The 27,511-nt window shown below is 33.4% G+C and overlaps 1 protein-coding gene and 1 pseudogene across 1 annotated transcript; one reads left to right on the top strand and one right to left on the bottom strand.

The window, feature by feature from the left end:
* Positions 1–115: 115 nt before the first annotated feature.
* Positions 116–5,501, bottom strand: LOC140954525 (uncharacterized; annotated as a pseudogene).
* Positions 5,502–18,836: 13,335 nt separating this feature from the next.
* On the top strand, positions 18,837–21,061 carry LOC118045224 (cytochrome P450 734A1-like). Its single transcript, XM_073404191.1, has 4 exons — positions 18,837–19,461; positions 19,810–20,054; positions 20,140–20,497; positions 20,610–21,061. Exons 2-4 carry the CDS (start codon positions 19,846–19,848, stop codon positions 20,970–20,972), a joined length of 930 nt encoding a protein of 309 aa, XP_073260292.1. The 5' UTR covers positions 18,837–19,461; positions 19,810–19,845; the 3' UTR covers positions 20,973–21,061.
* The last annotated feature ends 6,450 nt before the right edge of the window (positions 21,062–27,511 follow it).

Here is a 27,511-nt window from a genome sequence, read left to right as displayed (position 1 = left end):
TTATGCGACTCATAAAGGGATTAATTACAGGGATGAAAGATTGTAGTTGGTCAATCAATTGTTCAGCAGTAGTAGCATAGATTATGATTTGTCGTGCTGAAGATGTTAAAAATTCCTATTCCACAACATGATCAAGAAAAAACAACAACTTATCATAAAAACCATTAACATTTAACAAAACTATAGGTTTATGGTGAATATGCAGTTAGGCCCAAGAGGAAATACGAAAGATCTCTTCCAATGTGTCCAGATCACCTGGTAAGGCAATAAAAGCATCAACATGGTTAAACATTGCATTCAGTCGATCAGATATTATGGGGACTTGTAGTTCCTCTCTAATTGTTTTTCCATTGATGTCCCTATTTGCTAAAGCTTTGGGGACGGCCCTCAAAACTTGACTACCTTCTAAAAATACAGCTATTGACACTCCCCCCATTAACTCAAGGCTGCCTCCTCCATACACTAAATGAATCTTTCGCTCAGCTAGTACCTGACCAAGATGATTTGCTAATTCTAAAAACTCCTTTTCTTTCCCAGGACTGGATCCACCGAAAACACAAATATTTTTTATGTGATGACTTGAGGAACTTGCCATTTCTACACACTTTTATATTTGATGAATGTATAGGTTAAGTTGAAATGAAGGGAAGGAAGAGAAGAAATTGAAAATGCAATCATACCATCTATATGTAAGCCAGCTGTAGTCTCACTCTCTCTCTCTCTCTATTTATTTATTTTGAAAAAGCATGTATATGTACAGGTAGTTGTGATTGTGGCTCATAACTTTCCTTGGTTTTACGTCCAAGAACGGCTTAAACGCCCTATGGGTTAGGGATAGGCTTCCCATCTAGTTTTCTTAAAAACTGGTAAACATGGTCTTTTTTAGTCAGATTCCCAAGACTAAGTCAAGCATGTTCTTTATGGAATTGTGGCCATAAATCATGAATTTCATGATGCACATCTCCACTAGGGTGCGTCTCAAGAGTCAATAAAAGATTATATAAAGACCCCTTACTTAGGCCATCCTTAATGAATTGTATTTTATCTTCACAGTTTATAGATACCATTCCTAAAAAATGACATGTTGTATTACAAGTCCATCTGGCACATCTGTGACATACTTTTAGTCGTTTTACACGATGTTTCTTTGTAAAAGTGCTTTTAGTTGCTCCAGGAATGTGTGAAATGAAAGAATTAGAGGACTCACTTGATAATCAGGCCTTTGCTTCAATCAGCCAACGAATATCTTCAGGAATTCCATGATTCATTAATAATCTCAATCTTGCACATCTAGCATGGTAAAGTTTTGTAATTGCATTCTAAGGCAGAGCGAGAAAATACTTTTTTAAATTTTCAAGAGTGGTGTCCATTTTCAAATGAGAATTGGAGGAGAGATTTAAAGAAAGGAGAAAGAGCAAAGAATTGCACAAATATATACACAGATATCAGTTATCATGGGAAATTAAAAGAACCAACTTAAGAGTTACGGAGTACCGTTATCCGCCATTTGACTGGGGTGAGAGACTAGCAAAAAAAAAAAAAGTCACACAAAAACAATATGAGAAAAAGAATCAATCTTTATATACATGATCACCCAATTCAATAGAGTCATTTTTAACTGAAAAATTATCAAAATAAACTTTCAAATGATAGCCATTTACCTTGAAAACATTACCATTATTTGGATTTTCGATATCACAGGCCCCATATGGATACATATGTTTCACAATAAAAGGACCGCTCCATCTTGATCTTAGTTTTTCAGGAAATACATGGAGTCAAGAGTTATAAAATAAGATTTTTTGACCAACATTGCATGTTTTTCTCAATATTTTCTTGTCATGAAACTCTTTGATTCTTGCTTTATGAATTCTTGAATTGTCATATGCATCATTTCTTATTTCCTCAAGCTCATTTGTTTGCAATTTTCACAGTTGACTAACATCATCAAGGGTTGAATTGAAAGCTTTAATAGCCCAATAAGTTTTATGTTCAATTTCCACAAGCAAGTGACAAGGTTTTCCATAGACTAGTTTATAAGGTGACATACCTAATGATGTTTTTTAAGCAGTTCAATAAGCCCAAAGTGCATCATTAAGTCTTAAAGACCAATCTTTCTAATTAGGGTTCACTGTTTTCTCCAAGATCTGTTTGATCTCCCTATTAGTGAGTTCTACCTGTCCACTCGTCTGAGGGTGATAAGGTGTGGCAACTTTGTGTGTGATTCCATATTTCTTCATTAAAGACTCAAATGGCTTGTTACAGAAATGTGTTCCACCATCACTTATCATGGCTTGAGGGATTCCAAATCGACTTAAAATGTTTTCTTTCAAAAACTTTATCACTGTTTTGTGATCATTGTTTCGACTTGGAATTGCCTCTATCCATATTGAGACATAATCTACTGCGACTAATATGTACAAGAAACCAAATGATGGAGGAAATGGACCCATGAAATCTATACCCTAACAATCAAAGATCTCAATGACAAGAATAGGATTTAAAGGCATCATATGATGTTTTGAAATAGATCCCAACTTTTGACAATTTTCACAAGTTTTGTAGAATAGATGTGAGTCTTTGAACATGGTGGGCCAGTAAAATCCACTTTGTAAGATTTTTGCAGTTGTCTTTCTTGATGATAAATGAATCCTACATGCCTCAGATTGATAAAATTCAAGGATACTACTTACCTTATTGTCATGAATGCATCTTTGAAATATTTCATCAGGACAATATTTGAATAAATAAAGGTAATTCCAATAAAAGTTCTTCACTTTGTTCAAGAACTTTCTTTTGTCTTGGGTACTCCAATGAGCTGGCAATTGTCCGAAACAAGAAAATTAACAATATTAGCAAACTAAGGCATTGTAGAAACGGAAAGTAAAGATTCATCAGGAAAGTAGTCATTGATTAGTGCGATGTTAGATTTTGAATCTGTTGTCAATCTTGACAAATGATCTATGACAACATTTTTGGTGCTTTTTTTTTTTGTCTTTGATTGTGATATCAAATTCTTGAAGTAACAAAATCTACCGCACTTATCTAACCTTATAATCTTTTTTAGAGAGAAGATATTTCACTGCTGCATGATCACTAAAAATGACAACAGGTGAGCCAACAAGATAAGATCTGAACTTGTCACATGTAAATACTATTGCAAGTAATTCTTTTTCAGTGGTAGTGTAATTCATTTGAGCACTATTTAAAGTTTTACTTGCATAGTAAATCACATAAGGTTTCTTATCTTTTCTTTGTCCCAAGATAGCACCCACGACATAATCACTAGTGTCACACATTATTTCAAAAGGTAGTGACCAATCAGGAGGTTGAATGACAGGAGCATAAGTAAGCAAGCTTTTAAGTTTAACAAAGGTTTTTTCACATTGTCCAGTCCATTCAAAAACATTTTTCTTTGTTAGAAGGTTACATAATGATTTAGATATTACACTAAAATATTTGATGAATTTTCTATAAAAACCAGCATGTTCTAAGAATGATCTAACATCTTTAACAAATTTTGGTGTTGGTAAGTTGGCAATTAACTTGATTTTAGATTTATCAACCTTAATTACTTTCGATGAAACAATGTGACCAAGTACAATGTTGTTTGTTACCATAAAGTGATATTTTTCCCAATTTAGTACAAGATTCTTCTCTTCACACCTATTCAAAACCTTTTCCAAGTTAGTTAAACAATCATCAAATGAATCATCAAAAACAAAAAAAAAAAGCATCCATAAAAATCTCAAGGAAACGTTCAACCATATCACTAAATATGCTAAGCATGTATCTTAAAATGTGGCTGGTGCATTACATAATCTGAAAGGCATTCTTCGATATGCAAAAGTACCAAATAGACATGTGAAAGTAGTCTTCTCTTGATCTTCCAATGCAATTTCAATTTGGTTATAACCTGAATAGCCATATAGGAAACAATAAAATTCATGACTTGTAACTCTTTCTAGGATTTGATCCATGAAAGGTAAAGGGAAATGATCTTTTCTAGTCATTGAATTAAGTTTCCTATAATCAATGCACATGCGCCAACTAGTAATAGTCCTAGTTGGAATTAACTCATTTTTCTCATTTGTTATCACAGTGACTCCATACTTGGGTACAACTTGGGTAGGACTTACCCATTTGCTTTCAGAATTAGGATAAATGATTCCATAATCTAGAAGCTTAATGACTTCATTTTTCATTACTTCTTTCATATTAGGATTAAGTCTTTATTGCATTTCTCTAAAGGGTTTAACATTTTCCTCCAAATAAATCCTATGTGTGCAAATCAAAGGGCTAATTCCTTTTATGTCAGCTATGGTCCATCCTGATGTATTTTTGTGCATTTTTAGAGTCTGTAATAACTTACCTTCTTGATGTGCATTAAGTTTGGAAGAGATTATCACCGGAAAAGTTTCATTTTCTCCCAAAAATGAGTATTTGAGATTGAATGGTAACGACTTCAAATCAGGTTTTGGTGGTTGAACACTTGAAGGTATGGACTCAATTGATTATAGTGGCAATTCTTTAATTTGTGGTCTCCTATTACATGCTTTTGCTTCTTCCTTAAAATAGACCATTTGCAACTCGCCAGGTTCATCAATCTCAGTTTCACTGGAAGTGGTTTGAAATTCATCATGAACTAATTTTTCAATAAAATCCACTTCCTATAAATCATTATCATCTCTAGGTTTCTTGCAAATGTTGAAAATATTCATCTCCAATGTCATGTTTTCAAATGATAGCTTCATCAGTCCATTCCTATAATTAATCAATGCATTAGAAGTGGCAAGAAATGGACGTCCTAAAATGACAGGAATTGAATTACATGCTTCAACATGTTGTGTATCCAAGAAAAAAAAATCTACAAGGTAAATGAATTTATCAACTTGTACTAACACATCCTCAACTATTCCTCTAGGCACTTTTACAGATCTATTAGCAAGTAAAAGAGTTACAGAAGTTGGTTTTAACTCACCTAGATTGAGACTTTGAAAGACTGAATATGTAAGTAAATTCACACTAGTTCCAAGATCAAGTAAAGCTCTTTCAATTTTATGTTCTCTGATAAAGCAAAAAATTATAGGACAACCAAGGTCTTTATATTTCAAAGCATTATTGTTCTGAAGAATAACACTTACTTGTTCGGCTAAAAATGCTTTCTTTTTCACATTCAATTTTCTCTTCACAATGCACAGATCTTTCAAAAATTTAGCATAGGAAGGTACCTGTTTAATAACAACCAACAAAGATATATTGATCCTTACCTATTTGAAAGTTTCAAGGATTTCAGAATTGTGATTGACTTTCCTTTGTTTAGTCACGACATGAGGAAATGAGAGTGCTGGCGGGGAATCAACCTTTTCTTTGTAATGTTCATATTCAACCCCTTCCTTACCTTTAGATATAGACTCATCATTTTTCTTAGAAGGTTCAAGAGTGGGTTTTTCAATAACCTTACCACTACAAAGAGTGATGACTGATTTAACTTGATCCATATGTTGGCTTTCGGAACTACTTGCATTTGCATTGTATTGCCCTTTTAGATTTTACTGTGGTTAAGATGGAAACTTACCTTTCTCTTGGAAACTGAGAGCAGATGTTAACTTTGCAAGAGCATCTTTAAAATCTGTCATGCCTTGAGCAAGTTGAGTGTTTATTGTCTCTTACTTTTCAATGAATGCATACAATGTTTCCTCAAGATTTCTTCTAGGAGGTGGAGAATAAGGAGGTGCATATCGATGAGAATTTTGAAAATTATGGTGTGCTTGAAATGGTGGCTGTGAAGTTTGTGCATTATTATTATCACTCTTCCAACTTAAATTTGGATGGTTTCTCCAACCAGAGTTGTATGTTTGTGAGTATGGGTTATGATTGAGCCTTTGAAAACTGTTTAAAGCATGAGCTTGTTCATGGAGGCATTCCTTAAAAGAAGGAAAAGTTGGATTATCATTGGTTGCATGCTCATTTGTTTCATAAATTTGACACACAATGTCTTGAACAGATTTTAATTCTAATGCCTCGACTTTTCTAGCTAAAGATGCAAACTTGGCTTAGAGGTCATGATCTTTCCTAAGGTTATACATACCTCTACTAGATGTATGAGGTTGAGTTTTACTTGGTGCCTCATAGGTACCTGTAGTGTCCCAATTTTGTGCATTTTCAGCTAACAAGTCTAGGTACTCCATTGCTTCATTATGGTCTTTATCTTTAAAAGTTCTATTACACATCAATTCAACCATTAGCCTATCTTTAGGTGTTAACCCTTCATAAAATTGTGAAACCAATCTCCATGTTTCAAAACCATGATGAGGGCAAGTATTAAGCAAGTTTTGATACATATCCAAACATTGGTAAAATGTTTCACCTGGTTTTTTTGAGTGAAAGTGGTGATTTTTTTTTAAAAGAGTTTGTAGCCATGTTTTAGCTTTATCTTTTAATGAAAAAGGAAAAAGCTTTAATCTAATAGTATTCATGCTACAATTTAAGTCATTATAGGTGTTACAAACTTCTTTAAATTTTCTCAAATGCAAGTATGAATTTTTTAGATCTAAGCCATGAAAAGAAGGTAAAAGTTGAATAATACCTAGCTTAAAAATGAGATGCATCAGGAGGCAAAACTATGCATGAGGGTGCACTTGTTCTTGTGGGATTCATGTGGTCTCTAAGTGTTCTAATACGGTTATTCTCATTATTCTCATTATGAAGTGACTGGTTATCTTCTTTGGCCATATTTTTTGAAAATAATGAGGATATCCTACAAAGTCTACTACTTAATGTACGTGACAAAACACTCATGCACGTGTAGAAAGAGAATAAAAGGAAGAAGAAAACAAAAGAAAAAAAAACAAAACAAAAGAAATAAAGTTAGATACAAGAAAAGTGAAAAGAGAAAACAAAATAAATACTATAATTTGTACAAGAATTTACCTCCCTGGCAACGGCGCCAAAAACTTGACACGGCCAAAAGATTGATGTGTTCTTCCAAGTGTGAGAGTGTTGAAATAATAAATAATCCGGCAAGACCGGAGTCGAACCACAAGGAGGTTAATTGTATAAATTATAGGCAACAATAATACAACAACAATAACAACAACAATAATAGTAATAATACTAATACTAATAATGATGATGATGATGATGATGATGATGATGATGATGATAAAGAAGAAGAAGATGAAGAAGAAGTTGATGAGAACTTTGAGATGAAAGATTAATGTAAGAATTAAACAATGATAAAACAAATGTCAAGATTAGAGGATTCACTAATAGTATTTCAAAAAAGTATAGTATAAACTCTTATTATTCAATTGGAAACCACATACAAAGGAGGTTCCAATCCGATGATTTATCATTAATCATTATAAATTATTAACATGATCATATTAATTATCTTATTGAAGTAACACCAAAATTTTAAATATTATCAGGAATTCATGATGCTAACTTATGTTAGCAACAAATCAAGTTCCTTTGATAGTACATGTGTAGGTATTACCATACGGTTGGGCTATGATAGTGCCAAGCATTTGTTGTACCAAGTGTTATACAACGTAAATCTAGATTAACCATTTAACAAGCAAGGTATTAAGAATTAGTAAGATAAAAAGAAAAGACATGTTAATATTAAATATTAAGGTCCATGTTGAGTTTACACTATACTTATTCTTACACCATTAATGAAACCTTTCCACCTTGACATAATAAACTTAGCTAAACATAATGAAGAAGAGAAACATAAATAAGATACAAGTTAACTAAGTAAACATAAACATAATATGATTTTGGATACTTGTTTTCTTTACAATGTTTTATAAAGGAAATATTTAGATATTACACTATGGGTCTAGCTCAATTCCACCTTAATGGGTGGACCATTCTACTTGCATTCAATAAGTTTCTTAAAATGCTAGACGAGGAACCATAATCAAAGTTTTTAGGCAGTGCTACACCCTGATCAATAACACTGAAAGGGGGCCTTTGTTCCCCTAGTTTAATATTTTTAATAGGTCAAAGTGGCTCATGAGGAAGACTTTAAAAAAAATTCACCTTGCTCGAAAAGTTGGAGAAGACAATGGGTGGTGGTGAGCTATTATAAAACGATGAAGCTGCAAGACAAGTATAATGCCACTTAGAGTTGTACCCATTATTAGAGAGCACCCCTAGTGGGTGTGAGTGACAGGTCTTTCCTCAACACTGAGTAGAAAAGAGTGTGCGTTAGGTTGGACGTATTACACAATTGATTTGAGATCAACTACATGGCCAAATGATTTTATTGCACTGAGGGTAAACTCTTGCTTTGACACTTTATTTTTAATATTCATTTTATAACTTTTTCTTTGTGTAGGGAATTTGTTAAGGGAAGCTGGATCTGCGGCTAGTGGATCCTCAACATCTCTACCAATGCACATCTCTATATCTCTTAGCAAATGTGCTCCTTTTGTTCATGCTCCTGCCTCTCATGAACATAGCCTTTTTAAAGACAATCGACCTTTGATATGTAAGCGAAGGGTTGGAAGAACATTTTCTATGGACATTGAAGAGTCCCTTGTATATGTCCCTCCTACTGAAGAGGTTTATGAGGATGTCTCTCCTATTAAAGAGAAAAATTCATTTATCCCTCTTGTTGAGGATACGCGCCGTATGGCAATAAGAGGTGATCGTCCCTCCATTTCAGGGGGTGCTTTAGATCTAAGCCGAATAACGATGGTTATGGAGATAACTTTATGATAGAAGAGGATAAAGGTTTCTTTGGTTTCAGATTCTGATGTAGAAGTAGTCACTTCTCCAACTAAGACTCTTACTCTCGCAAATCCAATCCTTATGTTCATAGGGTTTTCCATTCCTATAGGGGTGGAAGATGGCTTCTCTAATTTGAACTTAGGTTATGCTCCTTTTTGTTTTCCTAACTTAAGTGAGGAAGAGAAAAGTACGATATGATCTTTTTTCCATGAAAGTTCCACCCTAGGGTTTAGGGGAGTAGAGGTGATGGAAGCCTTGGACAAGTTACTCACCCTCTTCTGACGTTGGTGCTCTTACTGATCCTAACTACTAGCATCATTTGGCCATTACTAGGCATATGGTCTTTTAGGTATAAGTGAGTTTTTAAGTTATTCTTTTAAAAAAAAATACATTGATTAGTTTTTAGAACTATATTATTTATTTACTTTATATTATTGTTGCGCCAATCCAGACCTTTATGGTGTGTGCCCACTCAAAGAGTGGGTGAGCTAAGGAGAAGAGAGTAATGAAAGAGACCATTTAGCAGTATTGCGCTAGCAAGTCTGAGGTACGTTGGCTCAACGAGGAGAAATTTGCTTAGAACGTTGATATAGCCTTTCTCAAAACTACGTATACCCAATTGCAGAGGGAGTTGGGAGCTCAAACATACATCTTGGAGTCCAATAAACAAAAGTTAGTTGAAATTTATAGCCGCATAGACTTCTTAGAAAAAAAGGTGGCTGAGTTCAAGGGAGCGAGAGAGGCTTTAAGGTGGGAATTGAGGATGTCTAAGGAGGAAATGAGGGCTGCCAAGGAGGAGGTTGAGAGTTCGCATATAATGATGACAACCCTGAAAAATTATTCCCAAATCTTTTAGGCAGAGTTTAGAATATTTGTGTCTCTGATAAAGAAAATAAGAGAAAAACTTTCCCTGACCATGTCCAACTTGTATATCCATAAGCTATTGGGGCCTGAAATGTTGGATAACGTGGTTGTTGTTGTTGGAACTATTGTTCTTAGGAGATAAACTTTCCCTGACCATGTCTAACTTGTATATCCATAAGCTATTGGGGCCTGAAATGTTGGATAACGTGGTTGTTGTTATTGGAACTATTGTTCTTAGGAAAACCACATACCAATCCCTTGGAGATTTACGTGTATAACACTAAGAAGACCGCATACCAATTCCTTAAAGGTTTGTGTATGTAGCATTAGGGAGACCACATACTAATCTGTTAAAGATTTTTTCATATAACACTAGGAATAACACATACCAATCTCTTCAAGGTTTGTGTGTATAACACTAAAGAGATCACATACCAATCCATTAGAGATTTGTAACTTTACTGGCGGGAAAAATACTTTTCATATAATATAAATGTACATTCTATCTACTATAATACATTTTTAAGTGATTAAAATGTCAGGTGTGAGGAAGAGTCTTCCCTTTTATATTTTGCAAATGGTAGGTATTTGCCTTGACCACTCTGATGATATTAAAAGGACCATCACATTTAGAAGCCAACATGCTTCTACTTCCTTGGTTGCCTGTAGCTTTTAATTTTTTTAGGATCAAATCTCCAAATTTGAATTTTCTATTCTTAACTTTAACGTTATGGTATTGAATTGCTTTAAGTCGATGAACTTCATTCTTAACTGCTACTGTTAGTCGAGTCTCTTCTAAGAAATCTAGATTGGTTATGAGGCCTTGTTCATTTTTCTAAGTGGTAAAGTGAACCACCCTTGGACTAGGGCATCCAATTTCAGCTAGAATCATTGCTTCAGTTCTATAGGTGAGATGAAAATTAAGTTTCTCTTGTGGACGTCTTTTGAGTTGTCCTATAAACCTATACAATCTCATTGAGCAACTCTGTCCATTCTGACTTGGTTTGTTTTATCTTTTTCTTTATCCCATAAAATAAAACTTGGTTGGCTAGTTCTGCTTGACCATTGGCTTGAGAATGCGATACCAAGGAGAAGCGATGGTTAATATAGAGAGCCTTTAACACAATTATTCATCTTGTGATTATCAAATTGGGTTCCATTATCTATTATCAAGACTTTTGGAAATCCAAAACGCCATATGATATTTTTCCATAGGAATGAAAGTACTTTACTAGTAGTGATGTTCGCTAAGGCTTCTGTTGCAACCCATTTGGTGAAATAATCAACAACTACCAAAACAAATTATCTTTTACCAGTGGTCTTCAAGAATGGTCTTAGAATGTCCATCCCCCATTGAGCAAAAAGCCACGACAAAGATATGACAATCATTTCAATAGATGGTTGATGGGAGACCGAAGCAAATCTTTGACATTGATCACACTTCTTCACCAAACTTATTGTATTATGGAGCATTGTTGGCCATTAGAAACTCGTTCTCATTGTTTGAGCAATTGGGCTCTAGAGCCTATATAAAGTTTGCATATGCCATTTTGCAATTCTCTAAGAATGCAAATGCTCTCTTTAAGATAAACATTTAAGTAACATAAATGAAATAGGTTTTCGATACAGAATGTTATTAAGTACACAATACTCCGTTGATATATTAGTGAGACGAGTTATTGCACTTCTATCTGAAGGTATCTCTTTATTAAGTAAATAATTATTAACTTGGGTTCTTTAATCTTTTTCTATGCTGATAGGGACAACAATAAGTTCTTTTGCTTTCACACTTGGTTTTTCTAGAATTTCAACCCATACATCCATAGGGAGTTTTGTAAGTCTAGAATTGGCCAACTTTAATGTAACGACCTGACTTTTTCATAGTCAAAATTGGTGGATTTTTTTTAAGTTGTTAGGTTTTTTATGCTTTTCATAATATCATTTTGTTAATTTATCAACACATTTCATTTATTAGCAAGGCACAACCCATATAAGGTAAAGTAAATCAACATACCATAAAAAGTGAAAATACACATTCTCACAATGGTGTTTAGGGTTTATCATAATAGAATTCATATTTTAGTGTAGTGTAATACTCATGAGATTTCACAATACAACATTCTCATAAAAAGAATATCACATTCATCCATTCACCATATCATGTTTACAATATTGTACTTTCTCATCCGTATTCCATTATAATTTTCAATACCAGTCTTTACAAAAATGTCGAATGACAAATATTCAACTAGTTTGTTTGTTCTTATTAAACACATAACACCTAAAACATACTATTACATAGCACCTTTCAAAGTATGTGAGCCCAAGAAATAGCTTTGCTATGCACCTTGATTGTGGGATGTCCCTGTTACAAAAACAACATAGATACAAGAATTGTAAATAATCTAAACATAATAATAAACATCTAAAAAGATGTTATTGTTACTTTCTGTTATCAACTAAAGGTGAGTACATTCTTCATTTACTTCTCATATGCATTGTATAATACTTATTATTTTGCTAGATGTATTATCCTTACTCATATGCCCTAACCTCTCCATATGAGTGGTAGGGCTGAAGTTTAATCCCCGGTCGGGGTTAATTAGCTCCCTTTACCCTGGTCATCAACCTTGGATGCTTTTAGTTGTAGTTGATCGCAACATCTAAACTTGATCATCTGTCTCAGATGTCATTAACCCAAACTAATCATAAAATCAAACCCGTCATCTCTTTGGATACCATTAGCCGAAGCCAATCATCATAATCAACTTGACCAACCATCTAGGATGCCATTAGACAAAGATAATCATCAAACATTACCTGGTCATTCATCTCGGATGCCATTAATCGAAGCTGATCATCAAACGCAACATAGCTTTACAGCTGATGCTAAAATCATCAGTGTACATGTTCGCAACTAACCTAAAAATCATTGATAAATATTGAGTCGCTGCTGACTCGGAAATCGTTAACGCAACACAATTTTGCTACCGACTCAGAAATCATCAACGCAACATAACTTCGCTGCTTATGCTAAGATTGTCAGCACACAGAATCATACCTTATTTCACATGGTACATAAACATGCAATTTCATCAATCATGCAAATAGAATGTGGGCATCAACCTAACATGGTCTCTGTTTTTCAGCTCTAGCATGCTTTTCAAGGTTCAAAAACAACATAATTCTGCATATAACATCATCCTAACATATTATCATACAATTTCATCAAATACAAGCATAAATTTACATCATTAACACCAACATGCTTCCAATTTTGATTTCAACAAGTCTAAGGTTCCAACAAGGTCACAATCCATGCATTTTGTCACCTTAAATTTGTGTTTTGTCTAGCCCTTACTATGGCTGACCCTCTTTCTAAGCTCACACATTTAAAGTCATTTATGATTTTTTTTTATAAGAGGTCTACACCCGTTTTCTTTCTTCTATTCTAGTTGAATCTTTTTATTTAGTTATAGATCTTTGAGTTAAGGTGCAAGAACATTTCCCCTTGTCTTAATGCCAAGAATTCTTGTTCCTTCACTTTACGATGGTACCTGGAATATAATTGATTTTCAAACTCTAATTTAAAGTCGCTCCAAGTCAATGTTTCGGTTACCTGCCGTAGTTGGATAGTTTCCCACCATGTAATGGTCCAATCAGATAATAATTAAGTAGAATTGTTTACCTGTAAGCCCTCCAGTTTATTAATTTGAATCATAGTCTCCTCCATTTTCCTAATCCATGTCTCAACTATCTCAGCATCTTGTTCCCCCAAATAGGGTTGACAACCCATTTCCTGTATACTTTTGACCAACCATACAAGTAACACCATGTCATCCATGGTTGCAACATTTCCTAGGGTTAATCATGGGACTTGTATGACTGGAGTTATTTGAGTTATAGTGCCATCCATGCCTTCTATGCCTTCCATTACTACTTTGACTATTTAAACCATAAGTCCTGAATCATTATAAGGTGGGAGCACCCCCATGGGGACAATCGAGGAGTGTGCCTCCATTCTTTTTTGTTGTTCCACCTTTGTTGGGGGTGTTTCGTTCATTTGATTTGGTACCTGTTCTTTTTCAATTTCTATGGTTCTTCCTCGTAAGGACTTAGACACTCTTGCTGGAGTGTGGGAAGCAGTATCATTCAATGGATCCTCATCTTGTCAATCTTAGGCATTTCGGCCTCTACTCCTTCTTTTTATGGAAAATATTCAACTAGTTTGTTCATTTTTATCAAACACATAACACCTAAAACATACTATTACATAGCACCTGTCAAAGTATATGAGCATGAGGAATGGCTTTCCTATGCTCCTTGATTGGGTGATGTTCCTGTTACAAAAACAACATGGATACAAGAATTGTAAATAATCTAAACATAATAATAAATATCTAAAAGGACATTAAACTGAAGGTGAGTACATTCTTTCATTTACTTTTCATATGCATTGTACAATAGTTATTATTTTGCTAAATGTACTATCCTTACTCATATGCCCCAACCTCTCTATAGGAGTGGTGAGGCCGAAGTTTAATAATCGATTGGGGTTACTTGCCTCCCTTTACCCTAGTCATCTATATTGGATGCTTTTAACTTTAGCTAATCGCAACATCTAAACTCGGCCATTCATCTTAGATGCCATTAACTCAAATTAATCATAAAATCAAACCCGTCATCTATTCGGATACCATTAGCCAAAGCCAATCAACATAATCAACTCGATCATCTATATAGGATGCCATTAGCCTAAATTAATCATCAATCACAATCCGATCATTCGTCTTGGATGCAATTAGTCGAAGCTAATCATCAAACACAATTCGGTCATCCATCTCAGATGCCATTAGCCAAAGCTAATCATCAATCATATCAAGGTCATCTATCTCGGATGTCATTAGCTGAAGCTAATCAACAACTCAATTAATCTCTCATAATTGATTTAACATTCATCAACGACTCAATCCACATGTCATAATCAGTTTAACTTTTGTTAACAACACAATTTCATCAACAACTCAGAACAAGTCATTTCAGAACATTAACATTTTCATGAACAACTGAACCCACATTTCATAATTGGTTTAACATTCATCAACATCATAATCAACATTTTATAGTTGATTTAACATTCATCATAACACAATAATATATAATCCTCATACAAGTCATTTCAAAACATTAACATTTTACAAGAAAAAGGTGAAAACCTCCAACCTATTCCTCTTGTGGGGTGTCCTTGTTCGGTCGAAAGCCCTATCCTGGTCACACCACCTAACACACCATTAATCATAAATCAGCACATTTGAATTTAGAAATTACATAACTCGTCACCATACATATCTCAAGAATACACATATTCACATTCGAGTGTTTCATATATTACAATCATACAATGCAATCATTTTAATCATTGAACCAATTCTGATATGTAATCTGCCGTAGAAATTCATTAGTGAAATTGGTTCGTGGGTAATCCAGATTAGTTAGCAAACTGATTCGCTAGAACACAGAATCATCAGCGAATCTGGTTCGCTGGTTACACAAACTTGTTAGCAAACTGATTATCTGGAACACAGAATTCGACAACAAAGTTGGTTTGTTAGTATGTTAGTAAAGCAAACTTGTCATTAAACTGACTCACTAGAACAAAAAATCATCAGCGAAATTGGTTTGATGGTGGCCCTTATTTGGTAGAAATCATTAGCGTATGCAGGCCACTGCTAATACAGATTGTTGACGAAAACTGAGTCAATGTCGACTCAGAAATTGTCAACGCAACACAATTTCACAGCTGGCGCTGAAATCATCAGCATACATGGTTCATAGCTAACTTAGAAATCATTGACAAAAACTACGTCAGTGCCAACTCAGAAATCATCAACGCAACACAATTTCACAACTGACACTGAAATCATCAACGTATATGGTTCACAACTGACTTAGAAATTGTTGATGAAAATTGAGTCATCACTGACTAAAAAATCATTCGTGCAACACAGCTTCACAGCTAACGCTGGAATTGTCAGCGTACATGGTTCACACCTAACTCAGAAATTGTTGATGAAAATTAAGTTGTTTTCGACTAAAAAATCATCAACCCAACATAATTTCATAGCAGACGTTGAGATCATCAACATACACAATCATACCTTCATTCATATGGTACAATCATACTTTTCTCTTTTTATTCGAGTTTCCCCCTTTCTTTTTAGTCCAACTATGAGGTAACATTCAACCAAGAAAACATTATAAGTCATATCTTATGTTTTTAACAATCCTAATGAGGGTTTTGATAGTTTCTTCATCTTTTTCTATTTTTAGTTTTTCCCTTCTTTCTTCTTCTTCTGCACCAGCCCGCCCTTAGGTTCCCTTTTATTTCATGGTTTAAGTTGCCACCTTTCTCCTTCACTCTCCTTCACTTAAATACCCAAAGAAGACAGCATGCAACTGGGTTTGGCGGTCAGTTCTTTTGAAAGAGAGGGAGGTTGTTTTAGCAAAGCTGTAGTCGATTTTGGGGGAGAGATGTAGGCTCCTTCTTTCCCAACTCTCTTCTCACTCTACATTTATGGGGCTTGGCATGCAGGCTGTCTGGTTCAATTATCTTCTTAGGAGGGGCAGCTACTGCAGCTGCAATGACAATTATTTTTTAGGAGAGCAAAGGTCATTCTCTCTCCATTACTGCATTTATACCCCCCTTAAATGTGAAGGGGTGTTTGGAAGGCTAGTTGCCCTTGTTTTTATCCCTATTTGGTTCATCCTAGGGCTGGTCATATCCTTCATAGTTCCTACTTAAAGTAGGTCGATTCTACTCCCTCACACTTCCCCTTAGAGTAGGCCGGTCCATACTCCTTAATTCTTCCTAACATGGGTCGACCTAAGACTAAATTTTTATCAGGGTTTTACAAAACACATGGATTCCTCTACGCACCTAGCCACCATTAACTCAGAAATCGTCAACAACAACTACGTCGCTACCAACTCAGAAATTGATAATAAAAACTGTGTTGCTGTCAACTCATAAATCGACAATGAAAACTGTGTCTCTATCAATTCAGAAATTAGCAAAGACGATGGAGTTGTTTCTGGCTTAAGTTTTTTTTCGTTGGGTGTTTACATTTAATAAGAGATATGCCCGCTGATTGTCGTCACTTGAGATGAGACCGTGTGAAATTTTTCTGTTTTCATTTCTTAAGTGAAGTAAAACTTTTTGAAGATATAATTGCATTGTAGGTTCTTTGGCCTCATATATTCTTTGACATTGATTCACCACCAGCTGGAAATCACTGTAAACTTGCATATGATATGCATTCAGGGCTTCTGCCAGACATAATCCAACCAGAATAGCTTTATATTCTGACATATTTTATAGTTGAGAATTTAAAGCGAACCCCATATTCAAAGACTTGCTCATTCAAACTGATCAATAGTATTCTAGGTTTGCTTCCATTGATATTAGAGGATCCATCAACATACAAGTTCTAAGTAGGGGCTTGTAGTGGTTGTTCTATGGCGCATTTGATGTAGTAAAAGCTACAATTGAAGATTATAGTTTAGATATATCCCTTAAATTCTCCTAGTTAAGGTGTGACTCTTTATGGTTGGTCAAGGTTTGTATTGAAGTCAAAATTCTCCTAGTTCAATGGCCTATTTCACTAGTCATCCAAACATTTCTAGCTAGTAAAGGATCTGTCTTAAGGGCTAGCCTAAGAGTATGATGATCTAGTGGGCTTGGAAATATGGCTTGAGTTCCCTAGAAGTGTTCACCAAAGCAAGGGCCATATTCTCCACCTTCAAATATCTAGTTTATGACTTCATGAAGGCTGTGATTTGAAAAATAGACTAAGCGTTGCACCCCTTTATCTTCTTTAACCATAACAATGCTTACAACCAAGTCTAATACTCCTAAATAAAGGAAGAGATCTTTACCCTCTTTAGGTTGGGACAAAAGTTTAGGGGATGATATGTTTTAGAATCTAGCATATCATCATATGTCAAAAATAATTGCCTTATAGCTTATCAGCTCTTCCGAGGATTGTCATCCAGCCAAAGCAATTCGGTGAAGAATTTCAAAATTTTGATCAATTATCCTGACTGTCACTTTCACTAAGCTCGAGCCTTAATCCAATTATGTAGACATCAAAATCCAGTTATTTCCCGCGGCAAAGCCAAAAAAAAAAAAAAAAACCACCAAACTTTTGACTTTTATAACCAATGGATTGAAGTTCCAATGTGAATCCATTCATAAAATTCTGGCTTGCGGTTGGCCCACTGTTGCTTTTGTCAAATTTTACATCTTCACAAGATGCAATGAAGGCTCGCTCGAGAAATCGAGGTTTTTTTAAAGAGTGTTCTGTAATAAATAGCCGTTTATCGGCTTCACATGAGATATTTTAACTAAGGATTAATTAATGCATGCATGATCTACGCATTCCACTAATCCCATGGCCTTTTTTAAACAATAGATTTTCGCTTGTTTCCGACTTTCCGCCCATAATCGACACCTTACGTAGCCTATGGTTTCAAGTTTTTCAACGAAAGTCACCAAAAGAAACTGATCACCAATACCATACAAAAATAATATATTCTAATTTTCAACTACGCAAATAAATAATAAGTAACCTTAACTTTAAACTATAATTATTAAATCTAGATTGGTCTGAGTTTATCAAAAGACCAACTAGTACAATAACCTGGTCGACCCAGCGGATCAACCTGTGGCCCGGTGACCTGGACGAGACTCGATATTTTTTTTTTCTTCTCAAATATGAGATTTTAAACCCATTAATATATATATTCTATGTTCTCAAGAAAATAAATTATGTTTTTTCAATGCGGGATAATTTTTTTTTTTTGTTTTAAATACTTAAATTTAAAAGGATAACATATCACTTTTTAATGTGAGATTTGAAACCGATTGGTATATATACTCTATGTTCACAAGAAAAAAAGTTATGTTTTTTCAATGTGGGATTTGAAACCATTAATGTATGTATACTTTATGTTTTCAAGAAAAAAGTTATGTTTTTTCAAAGTGGGATAAAAAACTTTTTTAATTTAAATATTTCAACTTAAAAGTTTAACATAATATCTTTTTAAGATGGGATAAAAAACTTTTTAAATATTCTTTTAAATTTTATTATTTACAACATGTATAGTCTATATTTACATGATTTTTTTCTTTATTGTTTTTATATAAAACATTAAATTTTTTTTTTATATAATTTTTTAAGTTAATTTGAATTGACCCGATGAAACCTGCCTCAGGTTTAATAACTATACTTTAAGCCCTCCTTTTGATCTCTCTCTCTCTCTCCTGTCCATTGCTGATCTGGTTCTGTTTGGATTCAGTATTTCACCATGCCTTCTCTCTTCTTCTAATTCTGATCCTCTTGCTGCTTTTTTGCATCTTGAAACTCACTCTCTCAATGATATGGGTTCCTCTAAGAATCCAAACCTATTTCAAGAAACAAGGCATAAGTGGCCCTAAAAACAAGATCATCGTCGGCAACTCAGCAGAGATCCGCCGTTTATTTGCTGCGGCAGCAGAGTCAAAGTCAACATGTATCAACCATGATATTCTTCACCGTGTGGCTCCACTGTACTACGAGTGGTCACGCAACTACGGGAAGACTTTCCTCTACTGGTTTGGATCCAAGCCCAGATTGGCTATGTCCGATCCAGATATGATTAAGGAGATTCTAATGAATACAATCAAAAGTTCTGTTTGGAGGAGGGGCTTGTTGCGCTTGATGGTGATAAATGGGCTTGTTGGGCTTGATGGTGATAAATGGGCTCTACATAGAAGGATCATAAATGGGCTCTACATAGAAGGAGCGAGTTAAGGTAAGCTTGTAAGCTCATCAATTCTTGTACTGGGCTCCTTATCATCGTAGACAGAAAATACTTTGGGTTCTCTAATGGCCTTGTTAGGTCCACATGACCGAATGAAACATCGAAGAAGTAATTTGGAATGATCACAAGAACACACTCCTTGTGTCAGTCTTTTAAATAAATCTCTCGCAATGCTAATCCTAAGTGTTCAACTCAACAAGTTTAGGGTGGAAATATACCATAGGAATAGAGTTCCAAACCATTAGAGGTTAACCTTCTGCAGTCCTTGTGGTTCCTCATAATCCTTGCAAATTTGATCCAAATTTCATCAAACTGTTGACACCAAAATCTATTTGACAGGGTTGGGTTCCAGAAATTGTGGGAAGCATTGCCAAGATGCTAGAGAAATGGGAGGGAATAAGAGGAGGGAGAGATGAGTTTGAGATGGATGTGCATAAAGAACTTCATGACCTCTCAGCAGATATCATATCCAGAACTGCTTTTGGAAGCAGTTATGAAGAAGGGAAGCGCATATTTACATTACAGGAACAGCAAATGCATTTAGTTTCTCAAGCTCTGAGAAGTGTCTACATTCCAGGGTTCAGGTGATTACTATCCTTTCATTTGGCCACAAATTATAATGCTACTAAAAGAAACCAGAATGAAAGGTTTGTTTTATTATCTGTGCAGGTTCGTGCCTACTGAGAAGAACACAGAGAGGAGGGGACTAGAGAATGAAACTCGTGAAGCGATAAGAATGCTGATCAAGAATAACATCAGAGCAAGAGAAAATTCAAGGAATCTACTTATGTCTTCATTTAAAAATCAGGAAGGGAAGGAAGATACATTAGGGGTAGAGGAGATTATAGATGAATGCAAGACCTTCTATTTTGCAGGAAAGGAAACTACTGCCAATCTTTTGACTTGGTCGTCGCTTATCCTCTTAGCATTACATCAAGAATGGCAAAACAAAGCAAGGGAAGAAGTGTTTTCTGTCTGTGGAGGCAATGATCTTCCAGTGGCAGAGAATTTAAACGATCTCAAGATTGTAAGCTTAGAATTCTAGCCTGACAGAGTTGTAAGAATCTTAAAAGGGTGCAGTTTGATCTTCTACATCATAGTAATTCTAAATTTCTTTTTGTTAATATCACATCTTGCAGGTTAACTTGATACTCAATGAAACACTTCGGCTCTACCCTCCAGCTGCTGGCAATCAACTCTATTTTTCCTTGACTGCTGTCCATCATGATACTGATATATGGAGAGAAGATGGCAGTGAATTCAATCCCTCGAGATTTAATGAGTCTCGAAATCACTTAGCTTCATTTTTCCCATTTGGGATAGGCCCCAGAATTTGTGTTGGTCAAAATTTAGCCATTGTTGAGGCAAAAATTGTCCTAGCTATGATCATCAAACATTACTCTTTCATAGTATCCCCAACCTATGTTCACGCTCCAATGCTCTTTATAAGCTTGCAGCCTCAATATGGTGCACAGATACTTTTCCGCAGGATTTCCAATTGAAGGCTGGTTAGCAGTATTATCGGATGTTCCTGTAAAATAATTACAACCCGAAGGATTGCACCTTCAAAAAAGATAATGTTGTCTTTTCACATAACAAAATTTTGAATATAAGTTTCAAAATTTAGTATTTCTTGAGACATGAGAACTTGATTGGTTGGTCCAATGGATGGGAGGCCCATTGGGTTTTTTATTTTTATGTCATTAAGGCATAATTTTTGTTGTCTATTTAATTGGTCATTTCAGTTTTGTCATGCAGGTTCAGTCTTTGCTCAATTCTACTTGGAGATGATTTATAATCCCGTGTTGATTACATATGATATATTATATTAAAAGATCATATACATTAAAAATTATTAGTTAGAAATTAATCAGAAATGATTTAACTAAATATAACTTTATTAAAACATATTTTAGAAATTAAAAACCTCAATATAATAAAAACAAAATTATATTTATAAACCTAGAAAAATTAAGTAAGGACTTGATTGAATTAATTTCTAAAATTATCATGAATTAATATATGGATATTATTCAAGTTGCAAATTGATATTTTGTTTATTTATAAGGATTTTTAGATCTCACTATAAATAGTAAGCTATACGTTTTATTTTTATGTGGTTATCTGTTGGACAGGAAAATTACGTATGTTATATGAGATCTAACAATCCAGGTATAACAATTTCTCTCTTCTAAATAGGGATATAAAAGATTTCTTACTAGTGGTTCGCGTTGAGTACTGTTGGAGGTCGGATAATTGAACAACTTGTGATTTGTGGAAACCCATCATTTAAAAAATTATTAAAAGTGGAAGAAGAGCAAATCTTCATATAATAAATCTCTAAACAACCTATATCTGTCTAACGGAATCCTAAGGACTCCCAAATAATTTTTTTTTATTGTTTTCACTACGTGTATGATATTTGGGAACCCAAAAGTGGCATCCGAGTCTTTATTAGACAATTAGAGTTGTTGATTGCATGTTTTAATTGTTAATGATGTTAATTGCAAATTAAATTTATATGCAAATTTATTTTTTCCAAAAATATTTTTTCTCATTATTCTTTCTGGTTATTAGTCCAGCCAAATCTGGCTAGAATTTACCATTAATGTTTTTTAAAATGGTTTTAGGTAGTTGCAATAGCCACAAGTAATGGTGCCAGCATCTGGCTATGCTACGTGCACAACCAGTCACCTTTGGCAGAAGGCCCAACATCGCCAGACTAGAGCTGCATGGGGGCTATCACCCTGCATTGCCACAAGGTGCAGTAGGAGTACTAGTGCCACTACTGATGGCTGCCACTAACATGGTCTAACCATGCCGATAATAGCAAGAAGAAGATGATAGTGGCAAAATTACAATTCTACCCCTGCTATTTAGATTAGGGTTTTTAGGGGTAGAATTATGTATATACCCTGTGACTTGTATCTAATCACTTTTAGGTATATTTGGAGTTGGAATTATGATTTTAGCACTTCATATATCAAATAATAATTTTATATTAAAATTGAAACCCTAAATTAAATTAATTATAGAATTAATTTTTATAATAGGATTATGAATGAATTAAATTGTTTAATTCATTTTTAATGAGTTTTTGAAGAAGAAAAAAATTGTTTGGGAAGTTTTCAAATTGGATTTGATTGAATATATCTAAGTGTTAGAAGTATTATTTTAAATTGCATATAAGGCCAATAATTCGAAAAAACATGCAATATATTTTTAATTATGCATATTAAAATGTTTTATGCATGATGAGTGATTTTTAATATTAAATATCAATATGATTATGCTTTTATTTGATAGTTGAATGATTGTAATTTTATTAAATAAGGCCTGCATGTCCTATTTTATTTCTATTTTTTTGTTGTAGGTTGTAATTTTTTTCTCACTTAATTCTCCTCGAATGTAACTCGAGGTTTCTTAATTAATTATATGAATTTTATTTAATTTAGAATTGTAGGAATTCATATATGAAATTATTATGTAATCCAAGATGAAGAAAGAAATGGCGATGAAGGCTACAATCGAGGTTCTTGTAATGGACTTATGAAGACTTTTTATAGCTACTTATGATTTGACCAACCAATTCCTTCAATGACTCAAAGGAATTAGCTTAGATATGTCCATAATCATCCAATTATAATGACATGCTAGGGGTGTATGTTTATATATAAATTGTTATGTATAAAAAATATATATATGTTATATGATGTTATGTATAAGATCTAACTAATTCATAACAAATACCTCATTAATATATTAAGTGCATATTGGGAACATGAATAGTTACCGTTAATCGAATATATTTAATGCTATAAAATTAGGTTCTACTTAACTAACATATTTAATTTGGATGAGTCACTCATGATCATATGAGGTTAGAGGCATGAGTTAGAAGAAACATTTAAGATATGCTTAGAAAAAGAGTTATCAGCTAACTGATCCATAAGTCATATCAAGATGTGATTGATAAAATATGTTATTTATCTAATTTATTTTATTTTGATTTATTAAGTCACTTAAGGTACATTGAATAAATTAAATGGGATCCTAGCTCACTAGAAAAATCTAAGTGAGATTTCTCAAATTAATAGGGAGGACTATTAATTTGCAAGAAAATATGAGAGAATAAATTAGAATTAAAGATCTTATTTAAATTTGGAATTTAAATATGTACGTTTGAAACTAATACTCTCTATCTTTATATAAATAGGTTGGTATTTTAAATGAGTAGTTACATATCCCTACAAAGCATATTTGATGCTAACAAATTGACTGAACAAAATTTTCTAGATTGGCATCGAAATGTAAAAATTGTTCTCAAGCAAGAAAAGAGGTTGTATGTTCTAGAAAATACAATTCCAAATGCCCCTGTTGAGGATGCTAAAGAGTAAGTTAGGAATGAACATTAACGTCATGTTGATGACGATGAACAAGCTGCATGTGTGCTGTTAGACAATATGTCACTTGAACTTTAAAGGCAATATGGAAATATGGATTCCCATTCTATAATTATGCATCTCAAATAATGGTTTGATGAGGCCAATATGATTGAGAGGTATAAGACCTTCAAGGAATTATTCTGCTGCAAGATGATAAAGGATTTTTCAATGAACACCCATATTTTAAGAATGATCAGCTATATTGAGGAATTAGGCCAATTGGGTTTTGTCATGGATCTTGAGTTAAATGTTGACTTGGTCTTGCATTCGTTACCCCAAAGCATTTCACAATTCATTATAAACTATCACATGAACAAGTTGGATAGTACATTGCTAGAATTGCTTAATATGCTTAAGACTACTAAACGAGCCTTTAAGAAGGAAAAATGCCTGGTTCTTCTACTTCATTATTTTAGAATGTGTAATAAGAAGGATGAGAAAAATAAGGGTGTTGTCTCTAAAGCAAACAAACCTACTTAGGGCATTAAGAAAGACAAGAGCACTTGTAATCATTGTGTCAAAGAAACACATTAGAGGAGGAATTTCAAGGAATATCTTGCAACCGTGAAGGCAAAGAAGCTTAATGAAGCTTTTACTTTAGGTATGTTTATAATCGAAAACTATCTTACTACTTTGCATTGTAGTTCTTGGGTATTAGATACCAAATGTGATTTTCACATTTGCAATTGCATGAAGCAAGGGTTGCTGCATTAGTTGTATGAACTAGTTATGCATTTGTTATAAGAACTAGTTATTTTGTTTTCCCTAATGAGTTGATACTAGAACTTCATAATTGTTATTTTGTTCCAATATTTTAAGACATTGTTTTCATTTTATTTAATATTAAATGGATTTAAATTTATTATTGAGGACAAATGTTGTTTTTATTTTATTTTATAATAATGATGTTCTTATGGATCCAGTAATTATATGAATGATTTGTATCTGAATTTAATATGCCTAGGTTCAATATAAACCGCAATAAAATTGAAATACATATTGAAATAAGTATTAAGAAACTTTGATTGGATTGAGATGACTAATATTTGACCAAATATTTCAAGGATTATCTAAAAGAGAATAAGATTCTCTACTCCTCTTAGAACACTATGTTCAAATGAAATATATTCCCAAGGCTAAAACAATGGATGTTAGCCTGAACCTCAAAAAACACAAAATCTCTATAAATTTAGTAGAAAATCATGCATAAATGAAATAATGACTTCTCATGGAAGATGTGAATTACATGTTGCTCATAATTAACGAGTTTACTAATTACTTAGAAGTAATATATGATATTTATTACAAGAAATGACTTCATGTACTAACTAAGTTTGGAACTTAGTTAATCCACCTAAATGAATAAAACCTAATAGATCTATGTGGGTTTTTAAGAGAGAGACTAACATGAAAGGCAATGTACTAATGTACAATGCAAGCTTTGAGTAGTAATATCCAATTTTGATGGTATAATCAACAAATTTGATTTTATAAAAAATATGGATAAACCTTGTGTTTACAAAAGGCTAGTGTGAGTGGTGTAGTTTTCCTAATATTATATGTAAATGACATATTATTGTTAATAAACGATATAATTTTACTTTAATTAGTAAAGTTTTAGTTGTCCAAGAATTTCTCCATAAAAAAATTAGAAGAAACAACCTATATATTGGATTTAGAGATCTATAGAAATAGATCTAGATGGTTGATTAGATTATCTCAATCCATGCATATAGACTAGATGGTCAAATAGCTTAGCATGAAAGAATCTAAGATTAAATTCTTATCTATTTTGAATAGAACACCTCCCTCCAAAGATATGTGTTCTAAGACATAGATTGAGAGAGATATGATGGAAATGATATCCTATACTTGGCTATAGGATCCATCAATAGAGAAGATAAACCAAAAGTTCAAATTATTTGAATTAATATTTTTTAATGAAATGTTTGAAAAATAATAAATACCAGTTTAATATATGTTTTATTCTAAATGGTAGTGTTTTGAGTTGGAAGAATTTCAAATAAAAAAGCACAATTGATTCTACAACTAAATAAGAGTATACCTTCACATTTTAGAAGACAAAGAGGTTGTTTGGATTAAGAAATCCATCCAATGAACTAGGTTGGTTCATAGCATTGTTGATCCAATTGCCATGTACTATGATAATAATGGTGCCATTGCATAAAAAAAAAAAAAAAAACCAAGGTCTCATTAATAATCCAAACAAGTACTTAAAAAATTTTCTATCTAATTTGATAAATGAATGAAATGAAAGATGTAAAAATAGAGTGAGTACCCATCAAAGAGAACTTATAAGATTCTCTTACTAAGTCATTATCTATGTAGAAGCATTAATGCTACATATATAATGTGTGATAGTATAAGTGCGATATCGGCTTTAGTACAAGTGCGATATTGTTAGTTTAATATGTATTGTAGCTAATCAGTTGGTTACATGTGACATGATTATATTCATGTAATTACATATTTATTATTAATAAAGGCCTAATTTATCTTTAATATTAATTAATCTAATATTTGATTAATAAAGGCCTAATTTATCTTTTGACAATTTTCACAAGTCTTACAGAATGTATTTGAGTCCTTAAACATGGTGGGCCAGTAAAATCCACTTTGTAAGATTTTTGCAGTTGTCTTTCTTGATGAGAAATGACCCCCACATGCTTCAGAATAATAAAATTTAATGACACTACTTACCTCATTATCAAGAATGCGTCTTTAAAATATTTGATCAAGACAATATTTGAATAAATAAAGGTTATCCCAATAAAAGTTCTTCACTTCGTTCGAGAACTTTCTTTTGTCTTGGGTACTACAATGAGCTAGGAAATGTCTTGAAATAAGAAAATTAAAAATATTAGCAAACCAAGGCATTGTAGAGACAAAAAATAAAGATTCATCAAGGAAGTAGTCATCGATTGGTGTGATGTTAGATCTCGAATTTGCTGTCAATCTTGACAAATGATCTACGACAACATTTTTGTTGCCTTTCTTATCTTTGATTGTGATATCAAATTCTTGAAGTAACAAAATCCATTGTACCAATCTAGCTTTAGAATCCTTTTTTGAAAGAATATATTTCAAAGCTGCATGATCACTAAAAACGATAACAGATGAGCCAACAAGATAAGATCTGAACTTGTCACATACAAATACTACTGCAAGTAATTCCTTTTTAGTGGTAGTGTAATTCATTTAAGCACTATTTAAAGTTTTACTTGCATAGTAAATCATATAAGGTTTTTTATCTTTTCTTTATCCCTAAACAACACCTATGACATAATCACTAGCATCACACATTATTTCAAAAAGTAATGACTAATCAAGAGGTTGAATGGCATGAGCAGAACTAAGCAAGCTTCTAAGTTTAACAAAGGCTTTTTCACATTGTTCAGTCCATTCAAAAACATTTTCCTTTGTTAGAAGGTTACACAATGGTTTAGATATTACTAGGGGTGAGCAAAACCGGTTCGATTCGGTTTTTATCCAAAAAACTAACCAAAATCAAAATTTGAAAAACTTAAAAATTCAAACCGAAATCGAACCGGAACCGGTTCAAACCGACCAGTTTC

The sequence above is a fragment of the Populus alba genome, chromosome 14 (genome assembly GCF_005239225.2).
Source record: "Populus alba chromosome 14, ASM523922v2, whole genome shotgun sequence".
Taxonomy (NCBI): domain Eukaryota; kingdom Viridiplantae; phylum Streptophyta; class Magnoliopsida; order Malpighiales; family Salicaceae; genus Populus; species Populus alba.
This window is presented reverse-complemented; position numbering and strand designations above follow the sequence as displayed.

What these genes read in the sequence shown, in the direction of transcription:
- LOC118045224 (XM_073404191.1), top strand. Translation starts at nt 19,846, where the DNA reads ATGCTAGAGAAATGGGAGGGAATAAGAGGAGGGAGAGATGAGTTTGAG. An exon ending in GTCTACATTCCAGGGTTCAG is followed by an intron (nt 20,055 to 20,139) that starts GTGATTACTATC and finishes TTATCTGTGCAG; the next exon opens with GTTCGTGCCTACTGAGAAGA. An exon ending in ATTTAAACGATCTCAAGATT is followed by an intron (nt 20,498 to 20,609) that starts GTAAGCTTAGAA and finishes CACATCTTGCAG; the next exon opens with GTTAACTTGATACTCAATGA.